Here is a 25,982-nt window from a genome sequence, read left to right on the forward strand (position 1 = left end):
GGCTGGGAGCAGATGGTGCCACAGTGTCACAGCAGCCTGGGTGACAGTCTGGGACCAGTGCTCACTGACAGGCTGTGCACGTTTTGTCCTTGCCATGCAGGCTGGCAGGTGTGAGGGTGCGTCCCTGCCACCTGGACAGGGCTCCACTGGCCCCTTGCCGACAGGTGTCCCGGCCCGGGGACAGAAGCTGCCCTAAGCACCTTGCCACCCCTACGCCCTGAGCCCCCCTTGCTGACCCTGTGTCCTGAGCCCCCTCCCTGCACCCTGAGCCCCCTCACCATACTCCCTTTGCCTTTATCCCCCATTTGCAGCACCTGCTTATACCCCTGCCACTGGCCTGGGCTGCCTGGTCACAGAGCTCTCTCCCACTGGGGGTCCTGCCCCTCAGCCCTTTTGAAATGTGAGATGGAGACTGAGAGTAGGGGGCAGCCACAGCCATTGGGGCCCCATGTGGCTCCCGTAGCCCAGTGTCCCAGCCCCCATCCTGCAGCTCAGGGTCTCCGGCTGGGCCCAGCATCCCTGAGGGCCAAGCGCACAGCTGGCACCCCCGACCCAGCTGAGCCCAGGAAGCTGGAGGCAGAGGGAGGAGGTTCCAGCTTGCATGGCACAAACAGCACAAAAGGCAGGGTCTAGGTCGGATCCTGGAGAGAAGGGGCCAAGCAGGAGATGCGCTTGGGGAGCCACTGGTCTATCTCTGGTAAAGGCTGCTCTGGAGGTGTGAGGAGGGGCTGCTTGGAGGCCAAGGAGCAGGGACCAGCTATCTGGATCCAGGTGACTTTGGAACATCCCTTTTTAAACCTGGATGGCTTTGTCACCACCTCACGTCCCCAGAATTTCTAAGTGATGTCACTTCTGCCTCTTGCCATGTATCTGTTTCAGCAGTTGCCCACAGGAAATCGGATCTGGTCTGGGAAGAGTCATGTGTGCACTTGAGGAACCTGGGAAAGCCATCCTCAGTAGGCTCACGCCCAGCCCTGCCACCCGTGACCCTGGGGGTGACTTTGGGTCTGTAAAAGGCAGATAGGGGCTGTGTAATTGGACTGGGCCTCCTCCTGCAGGTGGCCTCCTCCCTCCCCTACCTCAGCCCCACCTTGGCTCTCGGGATTCTCACAGGCCCAGCCATGCCCAGCCCAACATCTCTCTCCCCTCCTGTCCCCCATCCTCTTGTAGGCCATAGTTTGTGATCGCAGAACGTCTGGGGTGGTCTCCCTGCTTGGAGTTTTGAGAAATGTGTGATGAGGCACTTCCAAAATTTTAAGCAACAGGTGCCTGCCAGGATCCACCAGGGCTGGCCCAGGGCCTTGGGGCTGCTCACCCTCATCCCAGGACACAGCCTGAGGCCTCAGGTGATAGTGCGCAGATGCCCCCACAAGATCTGCCTTTAAAAATGTAAAAACCATTCTTGTTCCTACAAGGTCAAGTCACATGTGTGGCTTGTGGACTGTCTAGGCAATCCCTCAGGTCCTGCTCAGGTCCCAGTTTGGGCTCTGGCAGAGGGAGGCGCCTCCCTTACCCCCCACCCCCACTGCCCTCTGCAGCCATACCCTTTGCATGGCAGCCTCTGGGTGGCCAGGGCTGAGGGAGAGCCTGGAGAAATGTCCACAGGCCAGTCACTGGCTCAGCCCAAGGACTTGCCCCAGGGGTTGCCTGGCTGTTAGTGTGTGCACTCAGAGGAAGCAGGAAGCCAGTGGGTGCAAGGTCCAGCCAGCACCCGGCATGGTCTTGGGGAACGAGGCTGGCAGGAGGCAGCAGGGACAGGCAGGAGCATCAGACCTGAGCTCTCATGCAAGCAGTCTGTTCCCTCCGTGGGGCTGCCTGGGTGTGCTGGCTCTGAGGGCACCCACAGGAGCCCTGCCCTTGAGAGGAGCCAGACATAGGGCCCAGCACTCCCTGCCTTCAGTGCTGTGTCCGAAGAGGGGCCCAGCAGGGCCAAGGAGGGCATCTGGCCCACCTAGGGGGGAGTTTGGGCAGTTTCCTGGAGGGGTGGGCGGGGAATGCGGGCCTGGCTGTGGCCTGAGGTGATCTGGGCCTTTCTCCCCCACAGGCCGGTTGGACCCTGCAAGCAGCTGTAGCCGTTCCCTGGCCAGGTACTTCCTCGGGTGGGGAAGTTGGGGGACCCCCTGCTCCCCCTCGAGCTCACACACCTCTGCCCTGTCCTCAGCCGGGCCGTCCAGCGCAGCCTGGCCATCATCCGGCAGGCGCGGCAGAAGAAGAAGAAGAAGGAGTACTGCATGTACTACAACCGCTTTGGCAGGTGCAACCGTGGCGAGCACTGCCCCTACATCCACGACCCCGAGAAGGTGGCCGTGTGTACCAGGTGAGGGCCTGGGAGTTTGCACAGGGGCAGCCCTGGGTCTCCCACCAGCCCCCCTCAAACCCTCTTCTGGTGCCCAGGTTCCTCCGGGGCACGTGCAAGAAGACAGACGGGACCTGCCCCTTCTCCCACCACGTGTCCAAGGAGAAGGTGAGTGTGCCCTGCTCCCCAGGCCCGCTTCCCTGAGCCTCAGCCGCCTGTCTCCATGCAGATGGTGTCCCCAGTTCTCCCTGGGCTTGGGACCCACAGACCTCTGCCCCTGACATAAGCAGCTGGTGCAACACCGTTGTCCCCATGGTAGAGTGGCTGCTCAGCTACCTCCTACCCCAGCTGGAAGAGCACCAACAGCACCACACACTGCCCACAGGGTCCCCTTCCCTGTCCTCCCGGCACAAGGCAGCATCCAGCCTTGCCAGATCCCCCCCTCCCAGTGAAGCCAGACTCCCTCCCACCCTCCACCACATGCCCAGGGCCAGGGCCTTACCTACTCCTTAAGGCTGGGATTGGCGAGGGGGGCTGTGTGTGAGGGTGCTGGGTGGGGGTCCCCTGGGAGGAGAGAGGGGCAGGAGGAAGCCATGGCAGGACTCATGGCCACAGCAGTGCCAACCCCACCCCCAAGACCAGTGCTGGGATTTGGCAGAGCCGCAGGCAACAGGCAGTCCTGTGCAGGGAAGAGGGTGCCTGCCACCAGGGCCCAGGTTTTCTCGCTGTCAGAGCTCTGAGGTCAGGGGTCAGTGCTGGCTGAGGCACATGGAGCCTGGGGACTGGAGACCCCACATGGTGTCCCATGCCCAAGGCCCACCCACTAGCCCATGGGAATGTCCAGACCCTGTTCACTGGGTGTGGCCGCAGCACCTGGGCCGAGGAGGGGCCGAGGCAAGCGGGTGAGGGGCTTCTGAGGTGAGGGAGGCAGCATGGGGAGCCGCATGCTGCTGCTACAACAGCTTTTCCCCTTGAGGAACTTGAAAAGAATCAGCATTTTTCTCCCTAATAGAGCTTCGAAACTCTGTTGTGAGCAATTTGGAAATTCACGTCGAGTTTCGGGTTCATTAGCTCCCAGCTCCAAAGCCGGTGCACATTCCAAGCTGTCTAATGTGGACGCCCCGCACCAGTGCCCTGAATTAATGTTATTGTTATTTGTGTGGACGTGGTGGGGTGCAAACAAGGTTAATTGAAATGAGAATGCAGTTTCCTCTTGATAACGGCCCACTCTGGCAGCCAGGAAGGGCTGCGTTTGGTGTAAGAGTTGGCTTTATTATCCCTTTTTATTAGAGCTAATTTGGGCTCTATATCAAAAACCACATTAAGGGAATTGTCTACAGCCCACCACCGCCAGCCCCAAACAGGCCCCCAGCCCCTCTCCCCTCTGCGGCTGCAGTTAAAAGACAATTAAAAATAAACTCTTGCTCGTTAAATCACCCTTTGTTTCTTTGCTTTCTCCCTCCTTCCTTGTCTCACCTCATGGCTCACCTGGGCTGGCTCTCTGGGTTTCTTCCTCCCCCTCAGCCTCAGACAGGTTCCTCTCCCCTCCCCATGGAAAGTGAGGTTTTAAAGCCTCTGCTGCCCGGACTACCCAGGGCTCCTCCAGCAATGTCGGGGGGTGAAGTGGGCAGACAGGGCCACAGCAGCTCCCCTGGACATCTGACCCAGCATTGAGGAGGGGCTCTGTGTGAGCTCCAGGCTGAGGCAGGACAGTGACACTGCCCCAATCCCAGCCTCTGTCTCCCAGGCCTCAGTTTCCCCCAACTGGGAGGAGGCGAGTTACATTTCCCTCTCCCAGCCCAGATGGTGATAACAGGGCAGTGACTGTGGCCAGCAGCCACACAGCCCTGCCCAGACCTGCCCGCCCACACCAGGCAGGGTGTGCCCCAGGCTGCCTGCTGCCTGTCCCCAGCCAGGCCTCCCCTGGGCCCTCCCGCCACTGGTCCTTCACAGTGCCAGCCCAGGCCTGCTCCAGGGTGACTCCCTGCCCACCCAGAGCCCATGAGTCAGGTCTGCAGAGCCCTCTGCTGGATGCCCAGGCCCACAGACTGCCCTCCCCCAAGACACAGAGCCCCAGAGGGGCTCTGAGGGCAGCCTAGGCCATGGGCTAGTAGTGGAGACCCTAGTTGCCATTTTGCCCACCCAGCCCTGGATGCTGTGCAGGCTCAGAGCAGGAGAGAGATTTGGGGGGCAGCACACCTGAGCCTGGGCACAGCTGCCCTGAATGCTCACCCGGACAGAGCGAGGGCAGATGTGCTGGTCACTTGGGCGAGCTGGGCTCCAACCTCTAAGCAGGCAGCCCTCTGCCCCTCAGCTCCTGCTGGCAGGCACTCTGTGTCCACTTACCGGGCAGGGCCGAATAAGGGTCTCCAGCCCTAGTCTGTGTGCTAGCACCTGGCCATGGGGCTTTGACAGGCTGCTGAATCCTGGTGTTCTTCCTTGTAAACTGAGGTGTGGACCCAGAAGGTGGGCTGGGGAGTGTGGGCATGGGGGCAGGTCTGCTGGTCCTCACCACCCACCCCTCCACTAGATGCCCGTGTGCTCCTACTTCCTGAAGGGGATCTGCAGCAACAGCAACTGTCCCTATAGCCACGTCTACGTGTCCCGGAAGGCCGAGGTCTGCAATGATTTCCTCAAAGGCTACTGCCCCCTGGGCGCGAAGGTGAGGGGGCCGAGGCTGGGTGCGGGTGGGCCGGGTACTTCCTCAGCCTGGTTGTCCTTTTATTTTTTTTTTTATTTTTATTTTTTTTTGTGACAGAGTGTCACTTTGTTGCCCGGGCTAGAGTGAGTGCCGTCGCGTCAGCCTCGCTCACAGCAACCTCAAACTCCTGGGATTAAGCAATCCTACTGCCTCAGCCTCCCGAGTAGCTGGGACTACAGGCATGTGCCACCATGCCCGGCTAATTTTTTCTATATATATTTTTAGTTGTCCAGATAGTTTATTTCTATTTTTAGTAGAGACGGGGTCTCGCTCAGGCTGGTCTCGAACTCCTGACCTCGAGCGATCCACCCGCCTCGGCCTCCCCCGCGCCCGGCCCTGGTTGTCCTTTTAAACACTGCTCAGCATCTTCCATGGTGGCCTGTGTGAGCTAGTCACAGTCATCACATCCACCTCACAGATGACTCAGAGAGGTTCAGTGACTCGCCCAGGGTCACACAGCACCAGGGCAGGGTGCAGTTTGAGCCTCAGGAAAGTGAGGCTCAGAGAACTCAGATCCCCCAGGTGCAGCAGGACCAGGCCCTGTGTGGTGGGGGGTGGCTGTTGCTAAGGGAGGCAGTGGGGTGAAGGGATGTAGGAGGTCAGGGCCGCAGGTAGGAGGAGCCAGCAGCATCCCCTGGAAGGCAGGAGGTGAATGGGGTGCTCACACCTGCCTGGGTCAGAGGGTAGAGCCCCGGGACGTCTTGAGCAGCGGCGGAGAGGCTGGGGTGAGCTGGGACTGGAGCTTACTGTGGGGCACCCAGTGGGGACTGGGGAGCTGATTGGAGAGTCACCCCCAGGCTCGCCGGGTGACCGGGTTTTTTCCTCCCTGCGTGGCAGTTGCTGCTCATCTCACTGAGGCGCTCGTAGCTGGGAGGGCTGTCGTGGGGAATTCCCGATGGCCAGGCAGACAGGGCTTCCCTTTTAGTCACCCACCCTCCTGGCCTCACAGAAGACTCCCTGCCCCCCGTGGTGCAGGCCGGCAGGAGAGGCTGCTCTGGAGGTGCCAGGGCCTCTCATCCCCTACCTCCCACCCGCCCTGGGGCTCCTGGTTTAGGCTGTAGGAGGCTGTGAGGGAGAGTGTGGCCCTGGGCTGGGGGCTCTGGAGAGCTCTCTTCAGTCCCTGGCACAACGAGCAGACCCCTTCACCCCCCATAAGATTCAGCCAGGTGGGCCTGCCCCGGGGCCTGCAGTCTGGGGGGGCCTCCCTCCCAGTGCACAGCTCTCTACAGTTAGTTGGTTGAGCTCTTTCAGTGTGCCCCTTCTCTGGGCTTGTCCACCCCACCGGTGTGGCCCATACCCACTTCCAGGGAGGACACGAAACAGTGGGTACCTGGAACTAGCCCCCAGCTCCTCCTGCCGCAAGGCCAAGGGTTGGACAAGTGGGCTCGGCACCCTGGGGCCTGGCAGGGGTGGGGGGCCACAGAGGCCATGGCTGATTATTGTAAAATGTTCCAATTTCAATGAAAATATCAAAGTGATATTTAAGTCCTGCTTCTATTAGTGGAAGTGCTTACTGCGTGCCTTTGGTGTGTCCGCGCTGCGGCTCCGCGTGATGGATAGCAGCTTGTAATTATATATGGGAAAGCGCTGAGCCGGCCAGATCCAGCGGGAGGAGAGGCAGCAGCCTGGGCCTGTGAGGGTTAATTTTATTCTCTAAATAATATAAAAAGTGCTGAGTCGTCACCTTGCGCCTGAAGTAGAAGTCCTCAAATGGGCCCCAGAGAGTTTATAATATTCCACTGAATCAAGTGAAATTGTTAACCTTGCTTCATAAGGGGATGGCTTGTTAAAGAGGCGCGTTCCCTTTTCTTTTGAATAATTTAGGCTGGGAGTAAATCTCCGCTCCTTCCCTCTTTGGGGGCTCAGAGGTCAGCCTCCTCCGGACAGCCCAGTCCCGTCGCCTCGGGAGCAGCCCTCCAGTCCCTCCTGGACTCCCGGACAGATTGAGGCATACAGGTCCTTGTTTGTGGGGTGCCCCTCACCTTAGGGGCTTTGCTGTGTTCTCATAGGTTGACAAGAATGTTGCGGGCCTGGCATTGTGTTTTTCCTCTTCTACTCAGGGTGCTGACTGGGCTCGCCTGCTCTCTTGGTGAAGCTGATGTCAGCTCAGCTCCTCCATTGGTCTGGTCTCTTCCCCGTGGACATGTATTTGTAGGGAGATTCTTTGAGACTCTGGAAAACCCCACCTTCACCCATGAGCCGTGACAGCCACTGACGCTGCTTGTCTGGCGAGTGCTGGTTCCACTGTGGCTCCTGCTTTTGCAAGCCGTTCCGCCATGTATCCACCCCCATCTGTTTCTGCCAGTGCGCACTCAGAGCTTATTTATCCCATGGACTGTCATCCACTACTACCGCTTTTTAGTTTAATGCTCACGTTGCCCCCAGATGTGGGCAGTGGGAGGCCCTTGCAGCTGGCTCCTGTTCCTTGTGATGCACCCCAACATTTTTGGAGCACTTCCTTGCTTTTTAGCGAGATGCTCCAGTCCTGGAACAGCCTCTCCTCCAGGGAGCCCTGGTTCCTTCTGGGCATGTTTAAAACTCAGGGTCTGGGCACTGCATGTGCTTAGGGCAGCTGAGGTGTCACTGCTGCCAGCCCCCATGCACAGAGTTGGGGTACATCTGTGTGTGCATGCACATGTGCATGTGCGGGGGGCACTTACTGCTTGACGCACCCCATCCCAGCTCTGTGCCATGGGCCTCTGCTGACTGCTTTGCTGGGCGGTGCCCCATCCTGGCCAGCCCGCCCGCCTGCCTGCACATGTCGCTGCCCAAGAGGGAGGACCCTGGTTGAGTCTTGGGTTTCAGCTCCCAGTGTGAGCTGAGTCACCAGGGATTCCCCCTTGCAGTGGCCACCTCTGCCCTTGCTTTCACCCGTGGCTAGCGGAAGCTTCTTGTGTCCTCTGGACAGCACCTTTCTTGGTTTTGGTCACAAACAGTGTCTCCCTGTCCATCTCCCCCTCCTTATGCCAAATCCTTCATCTCTTACAAGTGGAGTCCTTCCATTTTTCGCCCTGTGGATCTTGTTTAGGATCAGTCTCCATCCACAGTCACAGAGAGTGTCTGCATCCACTGCTGATGGCTCAAGTGGCAGCTGTGGGTGAGGGGACTGACCTCAGTCCAACCTGTCCCTGCCACCTGCAGCTGCGACCCTACACAAGTAACTTCATCCTCTGGGCCTCAGTTTCCTTTTATGTAAAATTGGGATAATGTCACTACCTACCTCATAGGGGGATGGCAGTGATTAAAAGGGTCAGTGTGTAAATTCGCAGCTGTGGGGAAGGCTCCCTAAGTGTTAGTGGAGTTAGCTGTCATTTACCTGAACATTGTGGGAGGTAGGACCTCACTTAATTTTTTTTCATGTAGTGCCCCCCCAGCTACATTCTAACCCTCTGATTTGTGATGCCACTTAAAAGGAAATAAATAGACCAGAGGTCATGGCTCACACCTGTAGTCCCAGCACTGTGTGAGGTGGAGGCAGAAGGATGGCTCGAGCCCAGGAGTTGAAGGCTGCAGTGAGCCATGATGATGCCACTGCACTGCAGCCTGGGAGATAGAGCGAGACCTTTGTCTTAGAAAAACAGAAAGGGAAAAAAGAGAAATAAACAGCTTTATTGAGGTACAATTTACATGCCATACAATTTGTCCATTGTAGGTGTATGAGTCATTGGTTTTTAGTAAATTTACAAAGTTGTACAAGCACATCACAGTGCAGTTTTAGAATATTTCCATCACCCCCCAAATTCCCTCAACTCTCTGTAGTCAGTGCCAGCCACCCTTCCTCTCACCATCCCCCCAGGCAATACTACTCTTCCTTCTGTCTCTGTACGTTTCTTTCCTGGGCATTTCATGTGAATGAATTCATACAATACGCAGCTGTCTTTTGGCTTCTTTGGTTTAGCACAATGTTTTTGAGATCCATACATGTTACAGTTGTGCCAGCACTTCATTCATTTTCACTGCTGAGTAAACCCACTGTGTGGTCACCACATTTATTTATCTGTTCATCAGTGGATGGACATTTGGGTTGTTTCCAGTTTAGGGCCATTGTGACTAATGCTGCTGTGAACATCTGTGCACAAGTCTTTTTTCCTCTTGGGTAGGAGTAGAATCGCTGGGTCAGGGGTAACTCTCATCGCCAGCACTTGTCAGTGTCTGTTTTGGCTGTCTCAGGTTTATTGAGATACAATTCACCCATTTAAGTGTACAATTCAATGGGTTTTGGTATACTACATTATTAATTTTTTAAAATTGTGGTAAAATATATATAACACAAAATTTGCCATTTTAACCATTTTTAAGTATACACCTCAGTGGCGTTAGTTACGTTCACATTATTGTGCAACCATCACCACTATCTGTTTCCAAAACTTTCTCATCATGCCCAACAGAAACACTGTAGACATTCAGCAGTATCTCTCCACTCCCCTACCTGGCAGTCACAGTCTACTTGTCTTGATGAATTTGCCTGTTGTAGATATTTCACAGAAGTGGAATCATACGATGTTTGTCCTTTTGTGTCTGGTTTCTTTCACTTAGCATAATGTTGTCAGGGTTCATCTATATTGTAGCATGTATCAGAATTTCATTCCTTTTTTATGGCTAAATAATATGCCATTGTGTGTGTATCCACATTTTGTTTATCCACTCATCTGTGGATGGACATGTGGGTTGTTTCCACCTTTTGGCTACTGTGAATAATGCTGCAGTGAACATTGACATACAAGTATCTGTTCACTTCCCTTGGGTAAATACCTAGGAGTGAAATTGCTGGATTATATGGTAATTCTATGTTTAGTTTTTTGAGGAACAGCCAAATTGTTTTCCATAGTGGTTGCACCATTTCATAATATATTCCCACCAGCAGTGCACAGGGTTCCAGTTTCTCTATATCCTCCCCACCACTTGTTGTTTAATTCATGTATTAATTCTAACAAATTTTTTGTGGCTTTTTTAGGGTTTTCTACATATAAGATCATGCCATCTGCAAATAGAGATGGTTTTACTTCTTCCTTTTCAATTTGGATGCCTTTTATTTCTTCTTCTTCTTGCCTAGTTGCTCTGGCTAGAACTTCTAGTACTATGTTGAATGGAAGTGGCAAAAGTGAGTACCCTTGTCTTGTTCCTCATCTTAGAGGAAAATGCCTTCATTTTCATCATCAAATATAATGATAGCTGTGAGGTTTTCATGTATGGTGTTTATCATGTTGAGGAAATTCCCTTCTATCTCGAATTTATTGGGTATTATCATGAAAGGGTGTTGAATTTTATCAAATTTTTTTCTACATCAATTGAGATGATCTTATAGTTTTTTTCCTTTGTTCTATTTAAAGTGATCAACTAATAACATTGACCATATTGAATCACAATCAGTTGCATTGATTGATTTTTGTATGTTAAACCATCCTTGCATTCTGGGAACAAATTCTATTTGGTTGCAATGTATATATAATCCTTTTCATATGCTGCTGAATTTGTTTTTCAGGTATTTTGTTGAGAATGTTTACATCTGTATTCATAAAGGATATTGATCTGTAGTTTAATTTTCTTGTAGTATCTTTCTCTGGTTTTGCTATCAAGGTAATGCTGGCCTCATATATTGAGGAAATGTTTCCTTTTCTTCAAGTTTTTAGAAGAGTTTGGGAAGAACTGGTATTCTTTAAATATTTTAGCAGAATTCACCAGTGAAGCCATCTGGTCTTGGACTTTTCTTTCCTGGGAGGGTTTTGATTACTGATTGAATCTCCTTAATATGTATAGGTCTAGTCAGATTCTCTGTTCATCTTCAGTCAATTTTGGTGAATTGTGTATTTCTAGGAATTGGTCCATTTCACCTAAGTTGTCAAATTTATGTGTGTACAATTGTTTGAAATATTTCCTAATTATCCTTTTGATGTCTTCAAGGGTCTATAGTGATATTAGAAATTTCATTCCTGTTCTTGGAAATTTGTGACTTTTCTTTTCATTCATTGCCGGTCTTGCTGGAGGTTTGTTGATTTTATTGATCTTTTCAAAGAACCATTTTTTTTGTTTCATTGATTTTTCTCTATTGTTTTACTATTTTCAGTTTCATTGCTTTCTGCTCTTATTCTTTCTTTTTTTCTACTTGCTTTCGATTTATTTTGTTCTTTTTTTCCCCTCTAGGTTCTTGAAGTGGGAGCTTAGATTATTGATTTGAATTTGATTCCTTTTTTATAATGTATGAATTTAGTTAGCTGTGTCCCACAGATTTTGAGGTGTCATGTTTTCATTCAATTCTGGTTTTTAAATTTCCCTAGAGACTTTTTTCTTTTACCTATGGATTATTTAGAAATGTGTTGTTTAGTTTCCAGTGTCTGGAGGTTGTCCTGTTATCTTTCTGTCATTGATTTTTCTTTGACCCCATCATAGCAAAGAATACACTCTGTATGATTTTAATTCTTTAAGTTTCTTGAGGTTTGTTTTATGGCCCAGGATAGGGTCTATCTTGGGTACTTGGAAAGAATGTATATTCCATTGTTGTTAGGTAGAATGTTCTGTAAATGTCTGATAATTTTGCTAAAGTGTTGGGAGTTCTATATCATTGCTAACTTTCTGTTTAGTTTTCAGTTGTTGAGAGAGGTGTGTTGAAGTCTCTAACTGTAATTGTGGATTTGTCTATTTCTCCTTTCATGTCTATTAGTTTTATTTCACACATTTTACAGCTCTTCTGTTTGGTGCATATACATTTAGAATTACTGTATCTTCTTGATAGATTGACCCTTTTATTATTATATAATGTCCCTGTCTGTCTCTAATAATGTTCTTTGCTCTGAAGTCTTCTTTGTCTGATGTTAATATAGCCACTCCTGTTTTGTCTGGGTCAAGTTTGCGTGATATATCTTTTTTCTCTCTTTTTACTTTTAATTTACCTATGCATCATATTAGAAATGACTTTCTTGCAGAAAGCCGATAGTTCAGCAGCTAGACAGCCAATCTCTTTCTTTTAATTGGTGTATTTAGGCCATTTACATTTAGTGTAGTTATTGATATAGTAGGGCTTAAGTCTGCCATTTGAGTTTTTGTTTTCTGTTAGTTCTTTCTGGTCTTTTTTCCCTTTAGGTTTTCTTTTTTATTTTCTTGCCTTCCTGTGGGTTACTTGAACATTTTTTAGAATTTTATTTTCATTTATTTATAGTGTTCTTCAGTATAGATCTTTATACAGTAGTCCCCCTTATCTGCAGGGGATACATTCCAGGACTCCCAGTGGACGCCTGAAACTATGGATAGTTTGGAACCCAGTTGCTATCAATTGGAACATGTTTCTGTTCATGTCTTCCACCTACAAGTTTAATGCCTTTTTTATCTTAACTAAACACTTATCATTCACTGTGGCCCTAACTTTTACAGTTTGAAGTGGGACAGCAAAACTAGCACAAATTTATTTATCCTTCACAATTTCACAGATAGAAGATTTGTTCTTAATGTAGATCTTAGCAACTGCAGCATGTCATTTTTTCTTTCTTTAAGTTGATAACTTTCACATTTTCACTTAAAGGAAGTACTTTATAGCTTCTCTTCAGCATATCTGAATTTCCAGCACCACTACTCTTGCATTTAGGGGCCATTATTAAGTAAAATAAGGGTTACTTGAACACAAGCACTGCAATACCACAAGAGTCAATCTGATAAACGAGATGGCTACTAAATGAGTAACAGGTGAGTAGTGTGTACAGCATGGATACTCTGGAAAAAGGGATGATTCACATCAGGGCAGGACAGAGCAGGAAAGCACAAGATTTCATTACACTACTCAGAATGGCACTCAATTTAAAACTTATGAATTCTTTCTGGAATATTCCATTTCATAATTTCAGAACACAGTTGACTGCAGGTAACCAAAACTATGGAAAGCAAGACCATGGATAAGGGGGGACTACTAGCTTTTTAGAGGTTACTGTAGGTATTATATTATATGTTCACAACTTGCCAGAGGTGCTGGCATGATGTTTTACCCCATGAGGAAGCGTAGGAAACTTGCCTGCCTTTACCCTCCCATTTATATCTGTCTTGAGCATTTCCTCTACACACTTTAGAAGCACAGCACAGACGGGTATGATTTTTCCTTCAACTCTCAAACATGATTTAGAAAACTCAAGAAGAGAAGGAAAGTCTAGTGTATTTTTCCACATTTTTGCTTATCTTATTCTTTACTCCTTTCCTATTGTCCCAAGGGTTTTTCTTTTATTGTTTCTTTTCAGTTTAGAGAACTTCCTTTAACCACTTTTTTGGAGTAGGTCTGCTGATGACAAATTCTTTTAGTTTCCCTTCATCTGAGAATGTCTTGACTTTGCCTTTATTCCTCAATGATACTTCCTAAATACAGGATTACAGGTTGACAGTTCTTTCCTTTCAGCTTGAAAAAATGTGCCACTTTCTGTCCTCTGTGGTGTCTGGTCAGAAACCCACTGTCATTTGGATGTTTCCCCTGTAGGTGAAATGTCATTTCTCTCTGGCTGCTTTGACAATTATTTCTTTGTCTTTAACTTTCACCAATTTGACTGTGATGTATGCTGGGGTGGATTTGTTTGTTCTGTCCTGTTTGGGGTTTGCTCAACTTCTTGGATCTATAGACTTATGATTTTTGCCAAATTGAAGATGTTTTCATGATTTCTTCGAGTTTAACCTTAGGAAATTGCTCTGGGAGGCTGAGGCAGGAGGACCTCTTAAGGCCAGGAGTTCAAGACCAGCCTGGGCAACCTAGCAAGACCCATCTCTACAAAAAATTTTAAAAAGCAAGGCATGGTGGTACGTGCTTGTTAATCCCAGGTACTTGGTAGGGGAGACTGAGGTCGGAGGATCCCTTGAGCCCAGGAGTTTGAGGCTGCCATGAGGTATGATGACATCACTGCACTCCAGCGTGGGTGACAGAGCCAGACCCTGTCTCTTAAAAAAACAAAAAGGTAGGGCCGGGCACGGTGGCTCATGCCTGTAATCCTAGCACTCTGGGAGGCTGAGGCTGGAGGATTGCTTGAGCTCAGGAGTTCGAGACCAGCCTGAGCAGGAGCAAGACCCCATCTCTACTAAAAATAGAAAGAAATTACCCAAACAACTAAAAATAGAAAAAATTAGCCGGGCATGGTGGCGCGTGCCTGTAGTCCCAGCTACCTGGGAGGCTGAGGCAGGAGGATCGCTTGAGCCCAGGAGTTTGAGGTTGCTATGAGCTAGGCTGATGCCACGGCACTCTAGCTCAGGCAAGAGAGTGAGACTCTGTCTCAAAAAAAAAAAAAAAACAAAAAAAACCAAAGAGGCATCTAGGGCCATGTATTTCTCTCTAAGCACCACCTTAGCTATATTCCACAAATGTTGATATATTTCCAGATCGTTGGAGGGTTTTCTGGGGTTTTTGTTTGGCTGGTTTTGGTTTTTCTGCAGTGAACATTGAAGGCAAAATGAACATGAGATGAAGAGATGAAAATCTCAGTTCTTGAAAATTTGAGATTTGCCTCATGTCCATGTACTTCCTAGTACATTCTCCTCCATCATTTTACTTTCTTCATAATTCTTGCATGATTTTAGCAAATTCTTTACATTTGATCCTAGATTTTTGGTTCTTTTCAAGAGGAAGATTAATTCAGACTAGCCCTGTCAAGTAGAAATGTGTGTAAGCCACATGTGTAATTTCAATTTTTCTGGTAGCCACCTTTAAAAAGTAAAAACAAAACAAAACAAAGACAAGTGAAATAATATGTTTTATTTAACCCAGTCTATCAAAAATTTCAACATGTAATTAAGGAAAAAATAGAAATTCAATATTTTATACTCTTCCTACTAAGTCTGAATTTCGGCATGTGGCTTACACTTACAGAGCCACCTCAGTTGACATCAGCTGCGTTTCAGGGGCTCAGTGGCCACTGTGTGATGGGCACAGGTGCAGGCTGCCCTCTGGCCATCTCTCAGCCAGGCACTCTGTGTCCACTCTTGTCTGGGGCTGTTGGGGGATCTGAGACGCATGCAACGCCTGCAGTCCTGCCCCTATTCATGAACCTTGAGCCCTCGTGCACCCGGCTTGCTCACAGGGCCCCATGCAGACACACATGTTGGCAGCAGGTCTCTTCTTGTCTGGCATGGCTGTGGCCGTGTGTCTCCTGTCCCCTCTACCTGCCCAAACTACCCTTGCTCTCCAGGAGGCCCTGCCCGCCAGGTCCCTAAAGCAGGCACCTGTAGCCTGGCTCTGCCGTAGGACCACCATGTCTCTCCCAGCTGCAGGCTCCTTGAGGATGGGCCTCTGGGTTTCACGGCCCTGTGTCACTGGCCAGGCCTGGTGCAGAGGGGACTCAGCTCCATGTGGAAGGAAGGAATGAGTGAATGAGTGAGGTAGGGAGCACTGGCCTGAGGCTGCCTTCAGCTTGGGAGCCACAGTGGGCATGGTATGCAGGGCTCTGAGCAGACGCACAGCATGGTCCCCTACATGCTGACAAGGGTGGGCATGTGCTCCAACGAGGTCCTCCTGCCAGGCTCAGTCCTGGGTGCTGGGAGCAGGGCCGAGACCCCAGACTGAGGACAGAATTCCTGGCAGGGATGTTAGGGGGCCTGGGAAGAAGTGGTTTTAAGGCTGTTGACGCATATTTCCGTTGGGTTGTGCTAGTCCACACCCCACATGCAGGCAGCACTGTAGCCGCTCCGGCACCAGGGTGGTTTTGAGTTTGACTCTTGGTGGGTTTGGCAGGGAATTTGTCCTGGCTCACCTTGGGGCTGCCTGGTCCCATGAGAAGCAGGTGGAATGCCCCATGCAGCTGCCTCCTCTCCAAGTTGTGTCCACCTGAGCCAGCTGCAGAGGGGTGACAGGGGGGAAGGGGACACCCCAGAAAGGCCTCAGGCATGAGGTGGTCACACTGCAGGCCTGCAGAGTTGAGCCCAGGAAGGGGTGGGGAGGGCTGAGAAACACAGACCCCCAAGCACCCCATTTCCTGGGCCTTCTGGGGACCAGAAGAGGGTCCCACCGGGTCCTGGCAGAGGGTTGGTGTTTCCCTATGGGCTGAGTGGGCAAAGCTGAGCCTGCACCGTTGCCCAGAGCACCTGCCGGCTGGCGTTGCCCCACCCCCCATGGGTATAATTAGCGCCGTGACAGGTGCTGTGGATCCGGTGGCCAGCCCAGCCCTGGCCCAGTGTGGCCCGGCCTTGGCCGACCTACCCCATCCCCCGGACCAGCTCAAAGCCTCAAGCCCTACCCACCTCTCCCAGCGCTCCCTCCATGCCTGCCAGGATAGGCAGCCGGGGTCTGGCAGAGGCAGCAGGCAGGCAGAGCCCTGGGCAGTGGCCTAGGCCCAGGCTCTGGGAATGCCTGGGCTGGACCAGTCCCTGTCCTCAGTCCGTTCCCAGGGCCATGGATCACTGAGGGCATCTCTTGGGTGGGTGGAGATGTGGGGTCCCTGGTGGAGCCCCTGTGGCCTGGTGGTCTCAGCCTTCCAACAGGAAGTCTCCACCTGGCCCACCCAGCTGTAACCCCTTCTCTCCCCAGTGCAAGAAGAAGCACACACTACTGTGCCCTGACTTCGCCCGCAGGGGCACATGTCCCCGTGGTGCCCAGTGCCAGCTGCTCCACCGCAACCAGAAACGCCACGGCCAGCAGACAGCTGTACCCTGCACCCCAGAGCCCAGCAACGCCCCGCTCAGGAGCAGGGCCTCCACCGGTCACGGGCCCAGGTGACAGGGCAGTCTATGCTGTGTTTCTGAGCCTGGGGGTAGGCCCTCCCTGCCTTGGGGGACATTCAGGACCCTCTAGGATAAGCTCCCACCCCAGCTCTTTGGGGTTCAGGCCTGAAAAGGAATCTGGCTCAAGGTTGGAGACCAGGTGACCTTCAAAGATGCCCCCAGCCCAGGTCCCCAGTGCTGGACTAGAGGCATCCCTGGAAGAAGGTGGGGCCTTCTCAGAGAGGGGAAGGAGCCTAGCCTCTGGGTGAGGCAGGGGGTTCCCATGTGAGGCTCACCTGCTGTGTGGGCCTGGGAGCCCACAAAGAAGGGAAGCTGAGGCCCTGGGAGGTGTGGGCAGGGCTCCGGGCTCCCTTGACCCCAGCTCCTTAGGTGGGAGGCCTGTAACCAGCCTGTCCTCAGGCTGAGAGCCCAGCTTGGACCTAGAACCTCGAGTTTTGCCCCAGATGGTGATATCCGGTGGCTACTGGGGCAGGATGTGGCGGGGAGGGGCCAGGCATGGGACAGTGCCCTGCCTGAGCAGCCAGCTCCCCTCACACGTCTGCTCCCTTCCTTCTCTGCAGGAAGCCCTCAGCCCAGCAGCCCACCAGACAGACGCCCAGCTCCCCCCACTCCGTGGCTGCTGCCCTGGCCTCCCCACCCTCCTCCCCAGGGGTGTCCGCATCAGCCTCAGCCTCTCCCTTGTCATCAAAGGCCTCCCCCTCCCCCTCCCCCTCCTGCCCCTCCTCCTCGGACCAGGAGGAGCCATCTCTCCAGGAGGAGGCCCCCTCAGCAGTGGCGGTGACAGGCTCCAGCAGCCTCTGCAAGCTGCCTTCCTTCATCTCCCTGCAGTCCTCGCCGAGCCCAGGAGGCCAGACCAGGGCCAGGAACCCCAGGAACCCCCCGACTAAGGACTCAGGTAGGCAGCCCAGCCCGGCTCAGGCGCAGGGGTCATTTCAAATGCACACCTCAGACCCGTCTGGTCAGAGTCTCTGGGTGGGGCTCAGATGAGTGCAGCCGGCGCTGTGTGTGCACCCGCCGGCCCATGGGGCAGGGCCAGCCGAGGTCCGAGCCTTGCAGTGGCCGCCCAAGCAGACCACCCCAGCCGAGGGCTGATTTAATTAGAAAGCACCCATTTCTGTTAATTTGTTCTGGAAGATCACTGCACACTCCTGGAGAGAACAGATGTTCCCTCTCCCCTGATGAACATTTGGGGCTTGGTAAATGGCTCCACTCAGCCTTGTTTAGGAGAGGAAAGAGGATTTTATGGCTGCAAACGACCCTTTCTGTAAACATTTTACAGCTCTCCGCGCGTTTGAGTGACGATAAACCCCACGCAGCTCGGCGGGCTGCACATTTGCGACCATACGGCTATCATTTTATTGTCATATTTCACGGTCGTAACGTTAATGGAAGATGCTTGCTGCAGCCTTCCCTAACAGCTCCACTGAGCACGCTCAAACGCTTGCCTCGGAGGGGCCACCTCCTGCTTACAGCCTCCACGTGGAGGGCGCGAAGCCGTGGCCAGACCCCTGTCTCTTGGGACTGAGCAACTCCCTCTCTCTGAGGAGGCCTCTTGGGTGGGGAGAGCAGGTGGGGCCTGAGGCAGCTACTTCCCACCTGTTTTTTTTTTTAAATCAGGAACCTGGCAGCCAATTCCACAGCCAGAGGAGGCAGGCAAGGTGCTGAGCGGCCCTGTGTGCAGGTGCCCGAGGCCCAGGAAAGGCTCCAGAGGCCTCCTGTGGCCCTGCCAGGACTGGGAGCTGGAGAGACAGGTGGAGGTGGGCCTGGTACAGCCTCTAGACAGGGAGTGTGGCTGCACCTACTGAAGTGGCCACCGTAGGTGGAGGCTGACAGGGCAGAGGCCAGTGCAATCTGTAGGCCTGGGCCTCTGCTAGACCTGAGCCCCAGCCCTGAGTAAGTGAACAGCGTCAGCAGCCCTGAAGAGGGGCCACTGTAGGAGAGGTGGGGTCGCAGGGGGCATATGGACAGTGCCGTGCCATGGGCAGCCACACAAAGTCACGTGTGGTCAGTGTGATGTGGGGTGCCCATGAGGGTGGCCTGGAGCATTCATGGGCAGGGAGTGAGGTGCTGGCACCCAACCAGTGTGCACTCCCCAGGCAGGAGCCCCGGACAGGATCCTCTCCCTCTCACCTCTCCTGCTTCCAGGCAGGCCCTGCCAGCCTCACGCTGCATGGGGGTCTCTGCACAGCTGCTGCCCCCGCACAGCTGCTCACACGCACCCCAGCTTTTCGTGTTGAAGGCGCAGCATGGTGCAGCACGGCCACCTTGTGTGCAGCTGGCAGCCTTGCTCCCAGGCGTGAGCGTGCGGTGTGTCTGCATGCCTGTGCGCACCTGGTATCTATAGCTCAGCCTGCCGACTGTTGTGGCTCCCACCGGGGACTCTGCCCCCAGCCCGCCCAGCTGCTACTCAGTCCCCTGCCCCTCAACCCCGAGATCCAAGCCTACCATGGCTAGGCAGCACAGAGGCCAGAAGCTGACAGCCTGTCAGGAGCTGCTCTCCCCTCTTTCTGACGCATGGATGTCTTTGCAGCCCACTGTGCAGGCCTGGGCTGACGGAGTCTTCCCATCCTGAGCCCCAGACCAACTTTGGGGTGGGGAGGCTCCTCTGGGCTGAGGTCACCTGGCAGCTGACTTTCGCCCTCTCTGTGCAGGGAAGCCTCTGCACATCAAACCGCGTCTGTGAGGGCCCCGGGAACCAGCCACACCTACCTCAGACCCTCGTCCTCGGAAAGGAAGGAAGCTCTGCCCACCACTCTGCCCCAGAGGAGGGGCCACCTGCCACCTAGCCTGCCCAGGGCCACAGGGGCACTGCTCTGCCCGCTTGGCTCTCAGCCTTTCGTGACCAGTGTGTTCCCGGGGCCTTGTGCTTCCCCCTTGGGCTGGGCGGCTGTCCAGCCACCCCTGCACCCCTCTCCTCCCTGCCCCTGGGCCCTCGGGCTCCCACCCAGGACCTGCCCCCATTCCCCACCCCTCAGGGTGCCTGGCAGGGCTCACCCCCAGGCCTGCCCCCCGCTGTGGGTATGGTGGTGGCTGTGTGATACATCTCCCTTAGTCCTCTCCACCCAGGACTTCTGCCCAGGGAAGTGGCCACCAGCCAGGCCTCCCTGGTGGGCTTTTTATATTAAGCAATAAAGGTTCTGTCCTGTGTCTGATTATCCTGTCCTGACCACCACACTGGGCCCTGGACCTAAATGGGGCCCTGGACCTAAACGGGAGATGGCTGGGCAGAAGGCACAGCCCCTCTGGGCAGGAGTATCAGGCCCCATTTTCCTGCCTCCCCGAGATGGTTTAGAAGGTCCGAGGTAGCCTCTCCCCATGGCTGAGCCAGCATGACCTGGGGTGGGGGAAAGCGTGAGAGGGGGCACTCTGTGGACACGGATGCCACACGTTGGGGCTAGGGCAAGATGGCAGCAAGCCAGAGCCAGCTTGAAGGAGGGGGCCGCACATCCAGGCTCACAGCTTCCCCCATAAGGTTGCCCGGTCCCAGATGGCCCAGCTGGGAGGCCTGGCTGAGGATCGTGTTGGTTGGCAAGGCCTGGAGAGGCACAGGGTCACTCAGGGGGTCCACCTTCTCCATCCCCCTCACCTCCAGAGAAATGAGGGGTGGCCCCTGGGTGGAGTGAGCCAGCACTCCTTCTGGGGCCTCCCTGCACCTCCATCTTTGTGTCAGTCATTCCTGCCTGTGCTGCCATGTAACAAGCTGCTCGTCCTCTGCCGGCTTGTTCTGGGCCCAGGGTGAAGGGGCAGTGCTGGCCAGAGCACCACCTAGTACATGTTCAGTTCAGGCCTTTGCACACCCCATGTCCCAAAGCAAGTCCCATGACCTGAGCCACACCCAGACGGAGGGATGCCCTGCCCTGCACAAGGCCCCAGCCAGCTTGGGTTTAGGGTCCAGCCCTCCATCCCAGGAGAGGAGCCTGATCCACAGGAGGGACGTCCTGGGCAGACCCTCAGGCCTTGGTGGTTTGTGGTCATTTCCACAGTGATCATCCCTGTTACCATTGCCCTGGGGCCCTGGGGCCCAGTGTGTGACCCCTGCTGCAGCCGGCTTGGTAAGGTGATGGATTTTGGAAGTTGGACCTGGCTGGAACAAAAGCCCCACCCCAACCCCATCAACAGAATCGGGGTGACCCATCATGGATTGGAGTGACCCCTGCGGCCAGGCCTCTCGGGGGGCAGCTCGCATCTGCTGGGCCTGTCCCCTGGCCTGCACTGGCTGGGCACACCTGGGGCCAGATGTTTGCAAGGCCTCGCGTTCTGGCTCAGCCATCCCCTCGGGGACCTGGACACCTTGCTGGGGGCCTCTCTGTGCCAGCCATGGTGTGGTCCCTTGGCTGCCCCTCAGCCCCACCTCCTCCTCCCTCCAGGAGAGCCGCCCAAAGGGGGCCGTGGGTCCTGCGGTCATGGAGGGGGGCTACGGAAACGGGCTGCAGCCTGCAATGCAGACGTCCCCGAGCTGAGGCCAGCTATCTATGGACGGGCCGCTGGTGCCACTTCTCCCTGTGGCCATTGGTCCCTCACAGGCACAGCCTTCCGGGCCACTTCAGGCTCTTACCTCCCCTGGGGTCCCAGGATGTCCCCGCCAGGCCCTCCACAAAGGGCTAGGGGATAAATTCTCCTTCCTCCTTTTGATCCCACTGGCCTCTCACCTCTCATTTCACCTCCTGGTCTCCCTCCATGGTAAATGAGGGGACACGCCCACACCTCAGGCCAGGCTCTCTGGGAACCCAGGCTGCGAGGGTGGGCAGTGGTGGACTGGCCAGCTGGCTTCACCCATGGCTGGACTGCCCTCAGCCACCCTGGTGCTGACACACAGCACCTGAAATGTCCACAGTGGGTGGGGGGCCAATGAGCAGGGTTCTGTTCTTTTGACCCCACCCTCACAGGGGAGACAGTTCTGCCCCCAGCCCCACGGCTTGCTTGACAGCCAAACACAGCCCAGCTGGCCCCAGACACTGCTCGGGGGCATAGGGCATGTGACCGGATCCTGAGACCAGGCCCCACCATCCCCCAATGCAGCAGCTGGCCAGAAGGCTCAGGAAGGGCTGGGCATTGCCCTCTAAGAGGCCGCCATGCAGCCCTGGGCTCTGCCTGGCGTGGTACCTGGCACCATCTGAGCTGAGTGCACCCACAGCCACTCCAGGCTCCTCAGGCCAAGGGAACACAGGCAGCAGACAGGTGACTGCTCTGCCAAGGAAACTGACGGAGGTCCCTGCAGTGACCATGAGCCAACCCGAAGAGCAATCTGGAGCCAACGCAGACCCTTGGGCATGAAGGTGAGCCAGCCCCAGGCATCAGCCCAGACCTGGGGGTGGCAAGTTTCAGGCAGGCCTGGAGCTGCTCCCTTAGGCCTCTCTCATCTTGGGTCTCTCTAGAGAGCATGGCTGCCCCCAGCCCTCCCCTCTCAGGGCAGGACATGTGCACATCTTGGTACCTCGGCTCAGGGGAGACACTGGAGACCTGCTGGCACCCACACAAAGCTTTGGTGGGGAGGGAGCCCCTTCCACCCTCCCATGGGCTGCCCTTATGGAACAGGTTGTGTGGCTCCTCAGATGATAGCTCAAGGTCAGGCAGTGGCTTGTGCCTCACAGGAGGACGACCAAGACAAAGGTGGTGACATGAGTCACATGGGCTTCCCTTGCTGGGTGCTCAGAACAGGGCCGGCCCCCAAGGAGGAAGATCTGAGCTGATACCGCAAGTCCACACAAACAGCAAGTGGTGTGGGCTGTGGACCAGCTGGACGGAGGCCTGGCAGCAGGGATGCGTGACACCCTTCACAGCCCCTCCATCCTCAGAGCCCTGGCAGGGCATGGCCAGGTCCCAAGCTCTGAACTGACAAGTCTCTGCTGTTCAGAGGCTGGGAGCTGTTGCCTCACCCAAGGGAGTCATGACAGCCACAGAAGGGGTGCCCTGGGCAAAGTCGGGGGCCACTGAGGAGGGTGGATGGGCCTGGGGGGCACGAAACGATGATTCTAGGTGAGAGTCTGTGCCCCTGGGTGCTGGGAGGAGGTACAGGCTGGGGAGGGGGTGTGGGTGGGCAACAGGATACCTGGACCTCTGGGCTAGGAGGCAACAGAAAGGAGAGTGTCCTGGCAGGTCAGCAGGGAGCCTGCCACCTTTCTAGTGCGGGCCCTGCTCCCCATCCTGCCTCTGACTCACTAACACCACTAACACCATGTCGTGTCACTCAGTGCCCAGCAGAACGGGAGCTCCAGCAGAGCAGGAGCTTGTGTGTTCATGGCTGAGTGTGCACCCCCAGTAGTGTCTGGCATACAGCAGGTGCTCCATAAGTGCTGGGGAGGAGGACAGAGGACAAGGAGCACAAGGAAGGCTCAGAGCAGCAGACTGGCTGAGAACTCACTCCCTGGAGTCCTGGGCTTTGGTTTGGTTTTTGCTTTTTAAATGCAAATGAAACCCCGCTTGGGGAAGGGGCTGCCCCTGTGGTGGGAGGCGGGGAGGAAAGGTGCTTCAGCGGGGTTCCACCTGGGCCCAGTGGCCCCCCAGCCCAGAAAACACGAGCCTCTGCCTGTGGGATGGAAGTTTTCCGTTCCCGTGATAACTTCCACCCAGCAAACCCTGGCCCACCACCCAAGCTCAGTGGCCACTTTCATGCTGCAATAAATACGACGAAAGTGACACGTCCAGATTTCGCACGATTTTGCTCAGTACAGAGCACTTACTGATGACACTAACAGTAAGATTCAGAGGGCCACAGTGCGGTGGGCTGCAGACAGCCCAGCCCCGCCTGGCATGCCTCACTCTAGGCACCCTTCTGGGACCATCCCCTGCCCCCACCCTGTGCCTTTCCGAGCTGGGGAACCAACTCCCCCGCAAGGAAAAACGCGCTGAGCTGAGGGCTGGTGGGGGGGCACTGCAACCTCCCTGTCCTTCCTCACATCAGACAGCTTCCCTCCACCAGCCACCCTGGAGGGCACCACCCTCACCCCTGCCAACAGGGGCTTCCATGCCAGCCAGCCTCCCACCTGCCACAGACTTATGTGGGGACCGGTCCAAGGTGGCTTCGTGGCCCCACCTTCTGATGTTCATGCCATGCGTGACGCTTTGCAACTTCCTCCCTACCGACAGTCCAACAGTCCACCAGTCCACAGAAGGCAACAGAAGTGACAGGACCCCTGCTGTGACCTGAGATTCCCCAAAGCCTCTGCTTGCTGGCCTGAGGGGCCAGAGCCAGGGCTGGGGACCCCATGTAGAGAGAGGCCCAGGGTGGCCTCCAGCCTCCAGCCAGCAAGAGGCCAGACACTCGGTTCTACAGATCCAGGGAAATAATTCTGCTGACACCCTGACGGTGCTTAGAAGCAGATCTTTCCCCCTGCCAGACCTTCCCTGCCCCAATGTGGCTGCAGCCACCTGGGAGGCCCTGAGTAGGGGCACCAGCTAGGACCTGCCCAGGCTCCTGACCCTCAGAAACTGTGTGACAAGAAATATGTGTTGTTTTAAGTTGCTAAGCTCGTGGTAATTTGACACAGCAGTAGGAAATGAATACACTATCATTATTTTTATGGCTTATTTTCTGTCCTCTCATGCCCACTCTGGCAGGCTGTATTTTCCACAAATGCTACAGCAGTGTGTCCAGCCCACATGCTCTTCCTCAGCACCACCTGCACCAGGTTATGTCTTTGCCCCTGCCCTGGAGGGTGCAGCACGGTGGGGTAGTTTCTGATGCACATCTAAGTCTGCCTCCTTCTCGAGGCTCACACAGGGAACCAGCCGCCATGCTGTGAGGAAGCCCAGCCAGCCACAAGAGGTAACCGAGGCATCCATGTAGAGATGCCACAGGCTGCTGTTCCAGCCAACAGCTGCCACCGTCTGTCAGCCCTGGGTGTAAAAATGCTGCCTGATGGTGTCATCAGTCAGCTGTCCCATCACCCAGCCTCCAGGTCCTCCCAGTGTTGGGACAGAGACAGTTGTGCCCACACTCCCAGGACAAATCTCCGCCTACCAAACCTATGGCCAAGATGATATGCTGTATTGTGCCATCAGCCTTCAAGGGGCTTCTCAACAAGGTGTCCCTGGTGACCTCTCTGATGGAATGTACCCCTAGGGCAGGAAGCCTGGCATACAGTAGGTGCTCAGTAAGGATTTGTGGGGTGCATTTAATAACCAAGCCACACAGGCAGTCCCTGTGGAATTCTGTGAGGACAGAATGCTGATAGCTTGGAGGGTTTGAGAAGCCCTAGGAGTGGGGGTGCCCTGGGCAGCATGGAACTGGCTGTTCCAGGAACTGAGGGAACAGCCTTGCACTGGTGGATTCTGGGGGGCTGTCCTGGCCTGGTGGTGACTGAGTACCAGGAGGGCACCGGGTAGGCTTGGGGTGAGCCAGTCACAGGTGATTTTTGAGACCACCCAGCTTTTACTACCTTCTTAGACCTCTCAGGACTAGGTAAGGTGCTTGGGTTTCCTGTGGGCGCTGGGTTTTGTGCCACTTAGCCCAAGCATGACCATAGGATCAGCGTCCCTCGGCCTGAAGTCAGGAGCTGTGGCCCCTGAGGGGTTCCCATCTGTAACAGCCTGGGGTCAGGCTCCTCTTTCATTCACACAAGATTCCCCAGCACCCTCCTGGGCTTGTGACTAAACCCCCTCCACTGGCCACTTGGCCTGGCTGAAGCCACAGTGCAAGGAGGCAGAGGCCAGGTGGGGTGGTGGGGCAGCCCCGTGCAAGCTCACCCTCCTTCCTCTTCAACTCCTTTCCAGTGCGCCCAGGAGCCACCAGGATGAGGTGCCCAGAAATGCTGCTGAGCTTTTGGAGGGGCAGTGTCAGGATCCCCTGGCTGGCACCTCTTGCTTGAGCTGCAGGCAGGCTGACGTACCACCGGCTCACACCACGTAGCACTGTCCTCTGATCTGCGGGCCTCCCTTTGAACACAGGGTGCTATAGGGGAAATCCCACACCCCTGGCTGTCTGACAACCCATGTGGTCTCAAGTCCAAGCACCTGATGTGGCCTTAGCTCTGACACATGCTGAGGCTGTCATTTTTCTGAGCCTCCATTTCCTCATCTGTAGAATGGACAGGGTGATACTGGGAGGGTGGTTATAAGGCCACTGCCTAGAAAGCAGGCTGCCGCATTGAGTCCTGACATCTGTTCAGAAGAAGAGAGGATAGAGTAGAGGGGGCCCTGCCTCACAGGGAGGAAGGCCTGGCCTTCCCAAATCCCCAGGCCCAGCCACACCAGAGGAGTGGGAAGGTATAGGAGAAGGGGCAAGGGAGCCCCATGACATCTGAGGAAGTAGGGTGTTCACTCCTAATTTATGACATTTTTCTTATTATAAATTAATAGACATTGGTAGAGGGAATG

At 54.5% G+C, this 25,982-nt stretch overlaps 1 protein-coding gene across 1 annotated transcript in view; it reads left to right on the forward strand.

Annotated features, from left to right (window-relative positions):
• The window catches only part of ZC3H3 (zinc finger CCCH-type containing 3), an 82,376-nt gene extending 62,562 nt beyond the window's left edge, over positions 1-19,814 (forward strand). Inside the window, exons 6-12 of the mRNA XM_045561335.1 lie at positions 2,045-2,087; positions 2,162-2,317; positions 2,395-2,464; positions 4,827-4,958; positions 16,474-16,658; positions 17,228-17,562; positions 19,319-19,814. Of these exons, the coding sequence (XP_045417291.1) occupies positions 2,045-2,087; positions 2,162-2,317; positions 2,395-2,464; positions 4,827-4,958; positions 16,474-16,658; positions 17,228-17,562; positions 19,319-19,350 (953 nt within the window). The 3' untranslated portion in view covers positions 19,351-19,814. The remainder of the gene's footprint in view (positions 1-2,044; positions 2,088-2,161; positions 2,318-2,394; positions 2,465-4,826; positions 4,959-16,473; positions 16,659-17,227; positions 17,563-19,318) is intronic.
• The last annotated feature ends 6,168 nt before the right edge of the window (positions 19,815-25,982 follow it).

This window comes from Lemur catta, chromosome 9, assembly GCF_020740605.2.
Source record: "Lemur catta isolate mLemCat1 chromosome 9, mLemCat1.pri, whole genome shotgun sequence".
Taxonomy (NCBI): domain Eukaryota; kingdom Metazoa; phylum Chordata; class Mammalia; order Primates; family Lemuridae; genus Lemur; species Lemur catta.